This window comes from Heterodontus francisci, chromosome 3, assembly GCF_036365525.1.
Source record: "Heterodontus francisci isolate sHetFra1 chromosome 3, sHetFra1.hap1, whole genome shotgun sequence".
Taxonomy (NCBI): domain Eukaryota; kingdom Metazoa; phylum Chordata; class Chondrichthyes; order Heterodontiformes; family Heterodontidae; genus Heterodontus; species Heterodontus francisci.
This window is the reverse complement of record NC_090373.1, coordinates 111,671,149-111,688,093: the sequence shown is the minus strand read 5'-3', so window position 1 is coordinate 111,688,093 and position 16,945 is coordinate 111,671,149. Positions and strand designations below refer to the sequence as shown.

The window sequence follows — 16,945 nt, the reverse complement described above, 5'->3', positions numbered from 1 at the left end:
CTGAAGGAGATAATAGTGTAGATGATGAAATGTTTGGTCAAAGAAGTAACTTTTAAGGAGCATCTTAAAGGAGGTGAGAGAGATAAAGAGGCTGGGAGGTTTAGGAAAGAAGTTCCAGAGCTTAGGGCCTAGGCAGCTGAAGGCATAGCAACCAATGGTTAAAATTGGGATGCACAACAGGTCAGAACTGGAGGAGTGTCGCGATCTCGGAGGATTGTGGGGCTGCAAAAGATTATAGAGATAGGGAGGGGGTGAGACCCTGGTGAGATTTGAAAAGGATGAGAATTTTAAGATTGAGCTCTTGGTGAAGCGGGAGTGTGAGGTAATTGGTGAATGGAATTAGAGTAATACTTAGCAGAAGTGTGCTTCAGACACCTTATATTCATCATCCTTAATTCAAAGGAAATTTGTATAAACTATCGCACTACATAAAAACATATTTACAGGCTATATCTAATTTCCTTCTGCCCGTTCCTCCTCCTTACACCCCTGTGCACTGCAGTTGACAATTTGACTTTTTTTTGCCAATGTTGTTGTGTAACCAGTTACATAGATATGCCATCTCCTTCAGCATCGCATGAACTAACGTTGACCCTACAGATGAGTTCTTGAATTCTGCTCTGCCTATTTAGGGGACGCTACAGCTTTGGCTACCAGGCATTTAGGGAATGACATTTCTCTTGTCTACTTACAGTCAAGGCCGACGTGCACGTCAAGTGGAAGATTTGAACCAATCCCCGCGCTCCATGTGTGTTTAAGTCAAAGGTGAAAGTTAGTTTTTTTTTAGAATAAGAACGAAGATGGCGGTCGGCGTGTCGGGGAGTTGGCAATGATTCGTAATCATTCAGAGAGATAAGCTCTTATTTGGCAAGCTGGCTTTTTCCTCTTTCCCCAATGCGAATCTTTCGATCAGAAGTCTCTATTTTTGTTATTTTAATTTCATTATCTTATTTGTGGGCCTCCCCTTCTATAGTTGCATGGTAAGGTGATGGCACTGTTTGAGTTGGTGTGGAGGGTTGTGCACACTGTGCTCTGCCTGCACTGGACTCTCTCCGCCTGGTTCCGGAATGGAATGTGGGCCTGGAAGCGCTGGAACCCGGCGAGCCTGGGATTCGGGTTCCAGAACGCGAAGAACAAAGGCAAAAGCCGGCGCGCGCGCTGGCGTTCGGACGGCCGCAGCCTGAAGAAGCTGCCGCTGCACCTGGGTCTTGTAGTCACCGAGGAGGAGAGCAGCTACACCGACATTGCCAACCTGGTAGTGTGGTGTATGGCCGTGGGCATCTCTTATGTCAGCGTCTATGACAACCAAGGTGAGGGGAAAGTGCCACTGCTGAAAAGGGCTGTCGACTTTGCATGCCACCTATCAATGTAGAAGTGTCTGTGTAAATTAACTTGTATATTGACCAATGTGTTTGAAACTGCAAGAGGACGATTCCTCCCTTTAAAAGCGATGAGAAAATATTCTCATTACTACGCCGTACGCCTATTTCTCACTTTTTTGATGCAAGGTAATCTGATAACAGACCCCTTCCGTGCTACTACTTGGGATGCACAGTAGCCAGGCGGGAATCTTTTCTCCTATTCAGAAAGTTTTGGAAATACTCAGCAGGTTTGGCTCAGCAGGTCTGGCAACATCTATAGGGAGAGAAGCAGAGTGAACGCTTCAGGTCTGTGACCTTTCATCAAACCCTAATCTCGTTCTGATGAAAGATCACTGACCTGAAACGTTAACTCTGTTTCTCTCTCCACACATTTCGTTCAGTTGACCTTGCCGATGAATAATTGGCTACAATCGCGATTCGTGACTGCCCTGGTTTAAGTGTTGTTTCTTGGTTGTCCAGGACAGATTGCCATCAGTATAAGGGAAGAATTTACTTTTTTTTTTGGACGGGGCAGTGTTGAAGTGTGGTTTCATTTGGTTTAAGTTGTAAGCTTTACCATGCTAAATGAAAGTTTAATTAAAATTCTTTGCTTTAAAAAATTAAGTTTAAATGTTATTCAAGTACTAATCTAATAGTACTCAAAGTTAATTTAATTGAATTTTAAAAACTGCAGATACTGGTGTATAACAACAAGATATCATTATGTAAATACTTGCAATGTGGGCTAGTCAGTTTTGGCTTCGTGGGAGCGTTCTGAACTGCATCAAAGTTGTGCGTTCAAGCCACAGATTTATTAGTGCCTACCTTATATTTATTGCTCCTAGTTCCAATCTTAAAGTGGAAACAAAACAAAGTGTTGGAAATACTCAGCGGCCAGGCAGCATCTGTGATGAGAGAAGCGGAGTTAAAATTTCAGGTCTGTGACCTTTAATCGGAATTGGCAAAGGTTAGAAATTTATTGGGTTTTAAGCCAGTGAAGGGGGTGGGTGGGGAAGTGAACAAAAGGGAAGGTGTGTGATAGGGTAGAGGGCAGGAGAGATCAAATGAAAAATACGTCATCGGACAAAGCAAAGGAAGTGTTAATGGTTGTGGTGAAGGACAACGCATTAGTCCAGAGAGAGTGTTCATGGCTCGATATTGAGCAGCTCTGTCCAAAAGCACATGAAAAACCAAGTTTAAGGCAGGCACATGGTTATAAAATAAAATAAAAAAATGAATAAAATAAAAATAATCCAATCATGCTCTGAAATTATTGAACTCAGTGTTGAGTCTGGAAGGCTGTAGAGTGCCTAATTGAAAGTCAAGGTGCTACTCCTCGAGCTTAAATTGATGTTCACTGGAACACTGCGGCAGGCCAAGGACAGAAATGTGGGCATGAGAGCAGGGTGGTGAGTTGAAATGACCAGCAACCAGAAGCTCGGGGTCATGCTTTCGGACTAAGTGGAGGTGTTCTACAAAACGGTCACCCAATCTGCGTTTGGTCTCCCCAATGTAAAGGCGACTGCATTGTGAGCAGCAAATACAGTATACTAAATTGAAGGAAGTACAAGTAAATTGCTGCTTCACCTGGAAGGAGTGTTTGGGACCTTGGATGGTGAGGAGAGAGGAGGTAAAGGCAGGTATTATACCTCCTGCAATTGCATGGGAAAGGGACAAGGTGTTGGGGGTAATGGATGAGCGGACCAGGGTGTCACGGAGGGAATGATCCCTTTGGAATGCTGCCTGGAGGGGAGAGAAAGATGTGTTTGGTGGTGGGATCACACTGGAGGTGGCGGAAATGGTAGAGGATAATCCTTCAGATGTGGAGGCTGGTTGGCTGGAAATTCGGGACAAAGGGAATCCTGTCACGGTTCTGGGAGGGAGGGGAAGGGGTGAGGGTAGAAGTGTGGGAAATGGATCAGACACAGTCGAGGGCCCTGTCACCCACAATGGGGGGCATCCTCAGTTGAGGAAAAAGGAAGATATATCAGATGCGGTGTTGTGGAAGGTTGCATCATCGAAACAGATGTGTCGAAGACGGAGAAACTGGGAGAATGGGATGGAGTCCTTGCAGGAAGCAGGGTGTGAAGAAGTGTAGTCAAGGTAGCCTTGGGAATCGGTGGACTTGTCATAAAAATTGGTGGACAGCCCATCCCCAAAGATGGAGACAGAAGTCGAGGAAGGTAAGTGTCCGAGATAGACAATGTAAAGGTGAGAGAAGGGTGGAAATTGGAAGCAAAGTTGAAGTTTGCCAGATCGGGCGAGAGCAGGAAGCGGCACCGATACAGTCAAGTGGAAACAACATCTCTACATCTACCCTATCACACCCTTTCATAATCTTAAGGACCTCTACCTGGTCACACTTCGATCTTACCTTTTCTAGCGGAAAGTACACCAGCCTGCTCAGTCTTTCCTGAGAGCTATGACCTCTCAGTTCTTTAGGGTACTGGTGATTACAAATTTGTCATTGGTAGCAGGGATAATTTGATGCACGATCGCACAAGTTATCTTACAGCATTAAATTGTATTGGCTTAAGTGATTTTGATTTTCTAACAGATTGGTACCATTTTTATTTCAAAAGACTTGCATTTCTATAGAGCCTTTTCATGTTGTGGGGACATCTCAAAGTACCTCAGTCATTTCAGCATTTGTCTGATTGTCGCACCTCTGTTACTACCTGTAGATTGGAAGACCTGTGCTAAAGGCTTTGACAGCATCACAATATAAACTTGCAATTATACAAAACCCATGAGTCAAGTCAGTACCACTATTGCAATGCAAAAATGGTTGGGGATGGAGGGGGGGTGGGTGGCTCGCAGGCAGGCAGGCAAAGGACAAGACATTGTGGAAAATGAACAGCTATGGGGGAGCTGTGGTGCGGTGTAATTTTAGCCACCTCGAAATAGATGAGTTTGGGTTGGGTGGGAATTGTTTTAAAATGTCAGATGACCTCATCCTGCCTCAAGCCCGCCCACTTTGTTTTAATGGAGGCAGAAGGGAGGCGGATTGGTTGTTGAAATCTTTTGAGGAGGTTGTGTGCTCCATTTTAACAAGTCTTCTACTTCCAACTATTGTTGGCTGGATTTCCCTAGCAAGTAAAAGGCAGAGAGAAAGGATACCTAGATCCAGAAGATCTGTGCCTTTACAGCACTGCTTGTGGGGCAAGAGTTTTTCCAGGCCCAGTAAGCTAATCCTGTGAACTGATCCCCACCACCACTGAATCTGCTCCCCATCAGACGGGGCCAAGACTGTCAGTCAGACAAGCTGTCTGGCAGGTAACCTGGGGGAATAACAGTTGCAACACCCTGTGGAGTTAAAACTATATGGTGTTTAGGGAAACCTGCACTTCTGGATTTCTTGACCATAATTTCATGTGCCAGCTCTCAAACCATGCCCCAGTGCCCTAGTAAATATCAGGGCCAGGAAGTCTGAAGAGTGGGAGATGAGTAGGGAAATAAATGCAGAGTTTTTTTTTCTATTTGTGAACTCGGAAGATTAGCTGGAAAGGTTAAATTGCTTTAAGAACATTTTGTTGGGAAACAGGTTTTGCTATGTGTTGGGCTATAGTAAGCAGTAACTGTTCCATTGTGGGCTAAAATGGTTCAATAATTGTGCCTGCCTGCTTCAAATCAGTTTTAGCTTGGGTAGGGCTGATAATTTTAAGTTGCACTTCAGGTATGGAGACCCTAATTTTACTGAAGAGGTTGAGAAGAGTTAGAGTAGCATTCACAGTAAGGCATAGTCCTTTTGGATTTGCTAAGAAAATTAGTTAGGCAAAATTATTCTGCCTGTCATATTTAACCCTGAGATGAGCTTCCAACCGCACTATTACACCATTAATAAGACTGCTCATTTCCACCACCATAACATTACCTGTCTCCTGGCCGGCCTCCCACGTTCTACTCTCTGTAGACATTTGGTCATTCAAAGCTCTGCTGCCAGTGTCCTAATTCACAGCTATGGTGATTCCCATCACCCCTCTGCTTGCTGACCTAAACTGGCTCCTGATTAAGCAACGCCTTTTTAAAATAAATCCTCATCCTTGTTTTCAGATCTCTCCATGGTGTCACCCTCCCTATCTCTAATCTCCTCCAGCCTCCTTTCAGATATTGTGCTCCTCTAATTCCAACCTTGAGCATCCCCGATTTTAATTTATCGACTATTGGTGGCAGTACCTTCAGCTGCCTTGACCCTAAGCTCTGGAATTCCCTCCCTAATCCCCTCTACCTCTTTTTTTTTTTCCCCCTTTTAAAATGCTCCTTTTTAAAAAAAAAACCTGGTCACCTGTCATAATATCCACTTATGTGGCTCCGTGTCAAATTTTGCTTTATGTTGCTCTTGTGAAGCACCTTGAGACATTTTGTTACGGTGAAGTCATTACATGAATACAAGTTGTTAACTTTTAGAAACATCCTACACATTTATTTTGCATATTTAGCAAGATGTGTGATGTCCAAGGGGGAGAGAAGTGTAAGAGATTGAAGCAGTAGAGAGCAAGACACTGGCTTGTTTTAAAGGTTGGTAAAACTGTAAAGTAATTATCCTGGCAAGTTGAATAGTACGTTTAATTTCTAAATCTGTGGTGCCTGCATTAATTGATGCTCATTACATTTTTGATTTTATGGGTAGCAACCGTGGTCAAGAGTTTTATGCTCCATGATAGATGATAGGCTGAATTTTTCCGTGGCTGGTCAAGTCTTGCTGCTTGGGCCGAAAGCGGGAGCTGACCCCGCTGTTAAGGGACCCTGGTGGCATCTTGCCAACAGCGGCCAATTAACAGGCTGCTGCTGGGGCCGCCATCTAATTGAGGTTGGTGGACCACCTGGGATGGCAGCTCAGTAGCCTCGACAGTGGCCACTGCTGAGACTGCAGCACGAAGATGAGGGTGCCTCAGTGCCCTTGAAGATTAGTGAGTTTGTTTAGGGAAGTTTGATGCAGGCGGGCCCTGGTGATTTGGGATGTGGGGTATTGGAGCGCTGGTGACAAGTTAGGTGTGGGGTGGTTATTTCCTCTGGGGAGCCCCTCTGTGTGCCATGGAGCACCCATCAAGGAGGCTGCCAGGGTTTACCTAGCAGTCTCCCCACGCGGTGGTGAGTCCTTTTGAACGCTGACAAAGTGACTGTGGGGTGGGATGTGGCCCTAAAATGAGCCCTTAAGTGGCTCACTTGGCTATCCAGTGGGCAGTTGTGCCGCTGAGGTGCCTGATGCTAGATATATGCCATGGCAGCACCAAGAATTTGCGTTCTCCTCTGGCATATTGTCAGCTCTCCCGCCTCCTTAACTGACCCCAAAAGTCTGGGAAAATTCGGCTCCGTGTGACTTCTGCCTCAACAATTTTCAGTGCTGTGGATTTAGTATTGCACTCGAAATGCCTAACTTACATGGCTTTGCACCTGGAGTGAACTGTGAAGCTGCATATTCTCAGCCTTGTGGCTATCTGAGGCAGGTAATGTAAAAGAACAAATGGAAGGAAATATTCGAAATCAAGTTCAGAATATTTAGGTGGCATGATTTTCAAAAATGAATAGTGTGCACAGGTATATGTTGCAGATTTGATTGATATGTTCTTGGTATTGGTACAGTCTAATACCATCAGGGTACTGTATTATAAGGAGGCATGAATTTGGAAGTCAAGTCTTGTTACTCAGCATATTATTCAAAAGCAGTGTTGGCAGAGGGCACAGATTTAATGCCTGTCCATAACCCTTGGCTGCAAAACAGTACAAGATTTGAAGTTTGAATAGAATGCTAACTATTTGCTTGTTCATATGGCAAGTTTTTTTTTTCTTCTTTACCCTTGTTCTGAAAATTGCTACCATATTCTTGCTGGAAGGTCAATGAGAGAAAAGGATAGTGCAGTTGAGGTGGTGCTGCTAAGGAGTGTTATGGACCTGGTGGAAAATGGGTGTTTGTTCATGGGTGATTCCTACCTAAAATGTATACAGAGAAGGAAGAATCATTGAACATGCAAATTAGGAGTGGGAGTAGGCCACTCAGCCCTTCGAGCCTGCTCCACCATTCAATAAGTTCATGGCTGAACTGATTATTCCACATTTCCACCTACCCCCGATAACCTTCCATCCCCTTGCTTATCAAGAATCTGTTACCTCTGTCTTAAAAATAGTCAAAGACTCTGCCTCCACTACCTTTTGAGGAAGAGAATTCCAAAGAATCACGACCCTCTGAGAGAAAAAAATTCTCCTCATCATCTGTCTTAAATGGGCGACCCCTTATTTTTAAAACAGTGACCCCCCCCTAGTTCTAGATTCTCCCACAAGAGGAAACATCCTTTTCACATCCACCATGTCAAGACTCCTCAGGATCTTACTCTTCTAAATTCCAGCAGATACAAGCCTAGCCTGTCCAATATTTCCTTGTAAGACAGCCGCCCATTCCAGGTATTGGTCTAGTAAACCTTCTCTACTGCCTCCAACGCATTGACATCCTTCCTTAAATAAGGAGACCAATACTGTACACTGTACTCCAGATGTGGTCTCGCCCTGTATAGCTGAAGCATAACCTCCCTACTTTTGTATTCAATTCCCCTCGCGATAACCAATAGCATTCTATTAGCTTTCCTAATTATGTGCTGTACCTGCATACCAACCTTTTGTGACTCGTACTGGGACACCCAGATCCCTCTGCATCTCCGAGCTGTGCAGTCCCACCATTTAGATAATATGCTTTTTTATTCTTCCTCCCAAAGTGGGAAATTTCCCACTTTCCCACATTATACTCCATTTGCCAGGTCTTTGCCCACTCACTTAACCTATCGATATTCCTTTTATAGTCCGCTTATGTCCTCTTCACAGGTTACTTTCCTACCTATCTTGGTGTCATCAGCAAATTTAGCAACCATACCTTCGGTCCCTTCATCTAAGTCATTTATATAAACTGTAAAAAGTTGAGGCCCCAGCACAGATCTCTGTGGTACACCACTCAATACATCTTGCCAACCAGAAAATGACCTATTTATACCTATTCTGTTTCCTGTTAGCTAACCAATCTTCCATCCATGCCAATATGTTACCCCTACACCATGAGCTTTTATTTTCTGTGATAACCTTTGATGTGGCACCTTATCAAATGCCTTCTGGAAATCTAAATACAATACATCCACCGGTTCCCCTTCATCCACAGCACATGTAACTCCCTCAAAGAACTCCAATAAATTGGTTAAACGTAATTTCCCTTTCGCAAAACCATGTTGACTCTGCCTGATTACCGTGAATTTTTCTAAGTGCCTTGCTATAACATCTTTAATAGCTTCTAACATTTTCCCTAAGACAGATGTTAAGCTAACTGGCCTGTAGTTTCCTGCTTTCTGTCTCCCTCCCTTTTTGAATAAAGGAGTTAGATTCGTTATTTTCCAATCTAAAGGAACCTTCCCCAAATCTAGGGAATTTTGGAAAATTAAAACTAACGCATCAACTATCTCACTAGCCACTTCTTTTAACACCCTAGGATGAAGTCTATCAGGACCTGGGGACATGTCAGCCTGCAGCTCCAACAGTTTGTTCAGTACCATTTCCCTGGTGCTTGTAATTTTCTTGAGTTCCTCCTCTCCCTTTCATTTCCTGATTTACAGCTAATACTGGGATGTTACCTGTATCCTCCATAGTGAAGATTGATGCAAAATATATGTTCAATTCCTTCTGCCATCTCCTTATTGTCCATTATTAATTCCCCAGACTCACTTTCTACAGGACCAATGCTCACTTTGTTAACTTTTTTTTTTCTTTTCTAAATATCTATAGAAACTCTTACTATCTGTCTTTATATTTCTAGCTAGCTTTCTCTCGTACTCTAGTTTTGCCTTCCCTATCAATCTTTTAGTCATTGTTTGCTGTTTTTTATATTCTGTCCAATCTTCTGACCTGCCTCCCATCTTTGCGTAATTATAGGTGTTTTCTTTAAGTTTGATACTATCTTTAACTGTTTTAGTTAACCACGGATGGCAGGTCCCACCCTTGGAATTTGTCTTTCTTGTTGAAATGTATCTATTCTGTGTATTCAGAAATATCCCCTTTAAATATCTGCCGCTGCGCATCTCCATTGACCCTACCCTTAATCTGATTTGCCAGTTCACTTTAGCTAGCTCTGCTTTCATGCCCTCATAATTGCCCTTATTTAAGTTTCAAATACTAGCCTTCTCTCCCTCAAACTTAATATAAAATTCAATCATTTTATGATCGCTGCTATCTAGGGGTGCCTTAACTATGAGATCATTAATTAATCCTATCTGGTTGTACAATGCCAGGTCTAGTATAGCCTGCTCTCTGGTTGGCTCTAGAACACATTGTTCCAAGAAATTATGCTAAAAACATTCTATGGACTCCTCATCAAGGCCACCTCTGCCCATCTGATTGTTCTAGTCTATATGTAGGTTAAATTCTCCCATAATTATCGCTGTACCTTTCTGACGAGCTGCCATTATTTCTTCCTTTATACCCCATCCTATAGTGTGAAATGAACTATAAGTTGTTCTGTACTGCCTCTTTAGTAACAAGGGGATTAAGTTCCCCTGTTACCTGAGTAAGGGTCTCCTAGATCCTATTTTTATGGTGACATTGCTGATAGAATACCCTCTCTGGCTGAGAATCCTCTGCCTCTCTTCTTAGAAGCAGATTAGCTATTGTAATCATTTGCACTGCTGTGGCATTTTCCTGGAGCAGAATTGGTGCAACTCCAGTCGAACTGTTGCTGGAGCACACATATTGGAAGAAGTTAGATGGTCATCCAAGAGACAAATGTTGAGCTACCAGTGCTGATATCCCTTGGAAGTCTTTCAAAGAAGCATCATCCCACAAGTCTTATCCGTTCCATGCAGCACTTCAGAATGCAGCCGTGTGAGCAGTTGGCAAAATCAGTTTGTGAATATTAGCACAACAGGGTAACAACTGTAGTACTTTGGTTCTGTTAGTACTTTGGTTCTGTTAGTACTTTGGTTCTGTTAGTACTTTGGTTCTGTTAGTACTTTGGTTCTGTTAGTACTTTGGTTCTGTTAGTACTTTGGTTCTGTTAGTATTGAGTTTCCCGCCGGCTCGGGAGCAGCGACCTCGTTCCTTCATCTTTCAGGCGTTTACAAACCATTAAAAACAGGTATCGACCTCCCCATTTTCAGTACCCATGAAATCCAATCGAGTTGCTGTGCTGGGAATCCACCCGCACCCTCTTCCCAGCTCCCCCTCGCACCCCCTTCCTTCCACCCCTTCCCACCGCACCCTTCCCCTTCGCACTCCCTTCTCCTTCCCCCACCCCCCCCCCACCCCCCCCCACCACCTCCTCCCACCGGCATCCACCTACCCCTGAGCAGGGGCCCTAACAACCTCACTGCCTTGTGGGCGTCTCAGGAGAGACCAAGGCGAAGGGAGCGAACCCTAACAAAATCTGGAGCGGAACCCCGAAGGCAGTCATGTGTCACCTTTGGCATGTTTCCGGCAGTTCCTACAGCCATACCGGTGCCAAACGCGTGCTCTGCTCTCCTTTGGACCCCACCAGAAAGGCCGAAAGGGGGGTTTTGACGCTTGGGCAACTCACAATCTCCACACATCTGCCCAGGCATGCGCCATAAAGAGGTCACTCCATAGTCGCCTCACAGCGACCAAAACAACACGAAAGGCAGCAGTTACGGGTTATAAGTCCAGCTCAATTGGCGTAGAGATTGGGCGCCACGGGTTGCCTTTGTCGGTGGGAGAGGTCATTGCATCTCACTGGACAACTACTGCCCGCCTCAAACCGGGCAGCCCCAGGTCAGTAGGGTTCTGTCCCACCACAGTCTACCTGCTTCAATGGCTGCCTGGAGCTCAGGGTCATTGCCCGACAAATGGACTCTAACACCGCACCAAACAGCACGACAAAAAAAGGAAAGAAGGTACCAGCCGTTCGTTTTGCAAGCTGGAACGTCCGAACTATGTGTCCTGGCCTGTCGGAAGACCTTACACAAATCAATGATTCTCGGAAGACCGCCATCGTTAACAACGATCTCCGCAGACTCAATGTGGACATTGCAGCACTTCAGGAGACACGCCTCCCTGCGAGCGGATCGCTAAGAGAGCAAGACTACACCTTCTGGCAGGGTAGGGATCCTGAAGAACCAAGACAGCATGGAGTGGGCTTCGCCATCAAACTCTTTGCTCAGCATGATCGAGCCACCCTCAAATGGCTCTGAACGTATACTGTCCGTTTGACTGTTCACCGCCTCTGGTCCAGTACACCTACTCAGCATCTATGCTCCAACACTGTGCTCCCCACCAGAAGCTAAAGACCAGTTCTACGAGGAACTCCATAATATCATTAGCAGCATCCCCAATACCGAACACCTGTTCCTGCTGGGGGACTTTAATGCTAGGGTTGGGGCCGACCATGACTCATGGCCTTCCTGCCTTGGGCGCTATGGCATTGGAAGGATGAATGAGAATGGACAGAGACTGCTTGAGTTGTGTACCTATCATAACCTCTGCATTACCAACTCGTTCTTTCACACTAAACCCTGTCACCAGGTTTCTTGGAGGCACCCAAGATCGCGTCGTTGGCACCAGCTGGACCTCATCGTCACAAGGCGAGCCTCTTTAATCAGCGTTCAAATCACATGCAGCTTCCACAGTGCGGACTGCGACACTGACCACTCCCTGGTGTGCAGCAAGGTTAGACTCAAACCAAAGAAGCTGCATCACTGCAAGCAGAAGGGCCACCTGCGCATCAACACTAGCAGAATCTCTCATCCACAGTTGTCAGATAGGTTTCGAAATTCACTTGGAAAAAGCCCTTCAGAACACTCCTACAGGGGATGCAGAGACCAAGTGGGCCCACATCAGAGACACCATCTATGACTCAGCAATGACCATCTATGGCAAACGTGTGAAGCGGAATGTAGACTGGTTTCAATCTACCTTTTGAAGAGCTGGAACCTATTGTAGCCACTAAACGCATTGCACTGCTGAACTACAAGAAAGGCCCCAGCGAGTTAACATCCATAGCACTTAAAGTAGCCAGAAGTGCTGCACAAAGAACAGCCAGGTGCTGCGCAAATGACTATTGGCAACACCTATGCAGTCATATTCAGCTGGCCTCAGACACCGGAAACATCAGAGCAATGCATGATGGCACTAAGAGCTTTTGGGCCAACCATCAAGAAGATCGTCCCCCTCAAGAAGATCGCCCCCCTCAAATCTAAATCAGGGGACAAAATCACTAACCAACGCAAGCAAATGGACTGCTGCGTGAAGCAGTACCTAGAACTATACTCCAGGGAAAATGTCACTGAGACCGCCCTCCATGCAGCCCAGTCTCTGCCAGTATTGGAAGAGCTGGACGTACAGCCAACAAAATCGGAACTCAGCGATGCCATTGATTCTCTAGCCAGCGGAAAAGCCCCTGGAAAGGACTGCATTACCCCTGAAATAATCAAGAGTGCCAAGCCTGCTATACTCTCAGCACTCCATGAACTGCTTTGCCTGTGCTGGGACAAGGGAGCAGTACCACAGGACATGCACGATGCCAATGTCAGCACCCTCTAAGAACAAGGGTGACCACGGTAACTGCAACAACTACCGTGGAATCTCCCTGCTCAGCATAGTGGGGGAAGTTTTCACTCAAGTCACTTTAAACAGGCTCCAGAAGCTGGCTGAGTGTCTACCCTGAGGCACAGTGTGGCTTCCGAGCAGAGAGATCGACCATTGACATGCTGTTCTCCCTTCGCCAGCTACAGGAGAAATGCCGTGAACAACGGCTGCCCCTCTACGTTGCTTTCATTGATCTCACCAAAGCCTTTGACCTCGTTAGCAGACGTGGTCTCTTCAGACTACTAGAAAAGATCGGATGTCCACCAAAGCTACTAAGTATCATCACCTCATTCCATGACCATATGAAAGGCACAATTCAGCATAGCGGCGCCTCATCAGACCCCTTTCCTATCCTGAGTGGTGTGAAACAGGGCTGTGTTCTCGTACTTCCACTGTTTTGGGATCTTTTTCTCCCTGCTGCTCTCACATGCGTTCAAGTCTTCAGAAGAAGGAATTTTCCTTCACACAAGATCTGGTGGCAGGTTGTTCAACCTTGCCTGTCTAAGAGTGAAGACCAAAGTACGGAAAGTCCTCATTAGGGAACTCCTCTTTGCTGACAATGCTGCATTAACATCTCACACTGAAGAGTGTCTGCAGAGACTCATCGACAGGTTTGCGGCTGCCTGCAATGAATTTGGTCTAACCATCAGCTTCAAGAAAACTAACATCATGGGACAGGACGTCAGAAATGCTCCATCCATCAATATTGGCGACCACGCTCTGGAAGTGGTTCAAGAGTTCACCTACCTAGGCTCAACTATCACCAGTAACCTGTCTCTCGATGCAGAAATCAACAAACGCATGGGAAAGGCTTCCACTGCTATGTCCAGACTGGCCAAGCGAGTGTGGGAAAATGGTGCATTGACACGGAACACAAAAGTCCGCGTGTATCAAGCCTGTGTCCTCAGTACCTTGCTCTACGGCAGCGAGGCCTGGACAATGTATGTCAGCCAAGAGCGACGTCTCAATTCATTCCATCTTCGCTGCCTCCGGAGAATCCTTGGCATCAGGTGGCAGGACCGTATCTCCAACACAGAAGTCCTCGAGGCGGCCAACATCCCCAGCATATACACCCTACTGAGCCAGCGGCGCTTGAGATGGCTTGGCCATGTGAGCCGCATGGCAGATGGCAGGATCTCCAAAGACACATTGTACAGCGAGCTCGTCACTGGTATCCGACCCACCGGCCGTCCATGTCGCGTTTGCAGATGTCTTTTAAGCGGAGACCTGAAGTCCTGTGACATTGATTACAAGCAGTGGGAGTCATTTGCCAACGATCGCCAGAGCTGGCGGGCAGCCAAAAAGGTGGGGCTAAAGTGTGGCAAGTCAAAGAGACTTAGCAGTTGGCAGGAAAAAAGACAGAAGCGCAGGGGGAGAGCCAACTGTGTAACCGCTCCGACAACCAATTTTATCTGCAGCACCTGTGGAAGAGTCTGTCACACTCGAATTGGCCTTTATAGCCACTCTTTTATATAGAATTAGAATTAGAATATTACAGCGCAGTACAGGCCCTTCGGCCCTCGATGTTGCGCCGATCATCTGACCTACACTATTCCATTTACATCCATATGTCTATCCAATGACCACTTAAATGCCCTTAAAGTTGGCGAGTCTACTACTGTTGCAGGCAGGGCGTTCCACGCCCCTACTACTCTCTGCGTAAAGAAACTACCTCTGACATCTGTCCTATATCTTTCACCCCTCAACTTAAAGCTATGTCCCCTCGTGTTTGCCATCCTCATCCGAGGAAAAAGACTCTCACTATCCACCCTATCTAACCCTCTGATTATCTTGTATGTCTCTATTAAGTCACCTCTCCTCCTCCTTCTCTCTAACGAAAACAACCCCAAGTCCCTCAGCCTTTCCTCGTAAGACCTTCCTTCCATACCAGGCAACATCCTAGTAAATCTCCTCTGCACCCTTTCCAAAGCTTCGACATCCTTCCTATAATGCGGTGACCAGAACTGCACGCAATACTCCAGGTGCGGCCTCACCAGAGTTTTGTACAGCTGCATCATGACCCCGTGGCTCTGAAACTCGATCCCCCTACTAATAAAGGCTAACACACCATATGCCTTCTTAACAGCCCTATTAACCTGGGTAGCAACTTTCAGGGATTTATGTACCTGGATACCAAGATCTCTCTGCTCATCTACACTACCAAGAATCTTCCCATTAGCCCAGTACTCTGCATTGCTGTTACTCCTTCCAAAGTGAATCACCTCACACTTCTCCGCATTAAACTCCATTTGCCATCTCTCAGCCCAGCTCTGCAGCCTATCTATGTCCCTCTGTACCCTACAACACCCTTCGACACTATCCACAACTCCACCGACCTTCGTGTCATCCGCAAATTTACTAACCCACCCTTCTACACCCTCATCCAGGTCGTTTATAAAAATGACAAACAGCAGTGGCCCCAAAACAGAACCTTGCGGTACACCACTAGTAACTAAACTCCAGGATGAACATTTGCCATCAACCACCACCCTCTGTCTTCTTTCAGCTAGCCAATTTCTGATCCAAAGCTCTAAATCACCTTCAACCCCATACTTGCGTATTTTCTGCAATAGCCTACCGTGGGGAACCTTATCAAACGCCTGACTGAAATCCATATACACCACATCCACGGCTTTACCCTCATCCACCTGTTTGGTCACCTTCTCGAAAAACTCAATAAGGTTTGTGAGGCACGACCTACCTTTCACAAAACCGTGCTGACTATCGCAAATGAACTTATTCTTTTCAAGATGATTATAAATCCTGTCTCTTATAACCTTTTCCAACATTTTACCCACAACCGAAGTAAGGCTCACAGGTCTATAATTACCAGGGCTGTCTCTACTCCCCTTCTTGAACAAGGGGACAACATTTGCTATCCTCCAGTCCTCCGGCACTACTCCTGTCGACAATGACGACTTGAAGATCAACAACAACGGCTCTGCAATCTCCTCCCTGGCTTCCCAGAGAATCCTAGGATAAATCCCATCTGGCCCAGGGGACTTATCTATTTTCACTCTTTCCAAAATTGCTAACACCTCCTCCTTGTGAATCTCAATCCCATCTAGCCTAGTAGCCTGAATCTCAGTATTCTCCTCGGCAACATTTTCTTTCTCTACTGTAAATACTGACGAAAAATATTCATTTAACGCTTCCCCTATCTCCTCTGATTCCGCACACAACTTCCCACTACTATCCTTGATTGGCCCTGTTCTAACTCTTATCATTCGTTTATTCCTGATATACCTATAGAAAGACTTAGGGTTTTCTTTGATCCTATCCGCCAATGACTTCTCGTGTCCTCTCCTTGCTCTTCTTAGCCCTCCCTTTAGATCCTTCCTGGCTAGCTTGTAACTCTCAAGCGTCCTAACTGAGCCTTCACGTCTCATCCTAACATAAGCCGCCCTCTTCTTTAAGCTTTATTCTTCTTTTGGGCCTCCTTATCTCGAGAGACAATGGGTAAGCGCCTGGAGGTGGTCAGTGGTTTGTGAAGCAGCGCCTGGAGTGGCTATAAAGGCCAATTCTGGAGTGACAGGCTCTTCCACAGGTGCTGCAGAGAAATTTGTTTGTTGGGGCTGTTGCACAGTTGGCTCTCCCCTTGCGCCTCTGTCTTTTTTCCTGCCAACTACTAAGTCTCTTCGACTCGCCACAATTTAGCCCTGTCTTTATGGCTGCCCGCCAGCTCTGGCGAATGCTGGCAACTGACTCCCACGACTTGTGATCAATGTCACACGATTTCATGTCGCGTTTGCAGACGTCTTTATAACGGAGACATGGACGGCCGGTGGGTCTGATACCAGTGGCGAGCTCGCTGTACAATGTGTCTTTGGGGATCCTGCCATCTTCCATGCGGCTCACATGGCCAAGCCATCTCAAGCGCCGCTGACTCAGTAGTGTGTATAAGCTGGGGGTGTTGGCCGCTTCAAGGACTTCTGTGTTGGAGATATAGTCCTGCCACCTGATGCCAAGTATTCTCCGAAGGCAGCGAAGATGGAATGAATTGAGACGTCGCTCTTGGC

At 46.0% G+C, this 16,945-nt stretch overlaps 1 protein-coding gene across 1 annotated transcript in view; it reads left to right on the top strand.

The window, feature by feature from the left end:
• The first annotated feature begins 782 nt into the window (after nt 1-782).
• nus1 (NUS1 dehydrodolichyl diphosphate synthase subunit) overlaps nt 783-16,945 on the top strand; it is a 37,614-nt gene continuing 21,451 nt past the window's right edge. Inside the window, exon 1 of the mRNA XM_068025504.1 lies at nt 783-1,310. Within this exon, the coding sequence (XP_067881605.1) occupies nt 989-1,310 (322 nt within the window). The 5' untranslated portion in view covers nt 783-988. The remainder of the gene's footprint in view (nt 1,311-16,945) is intronic.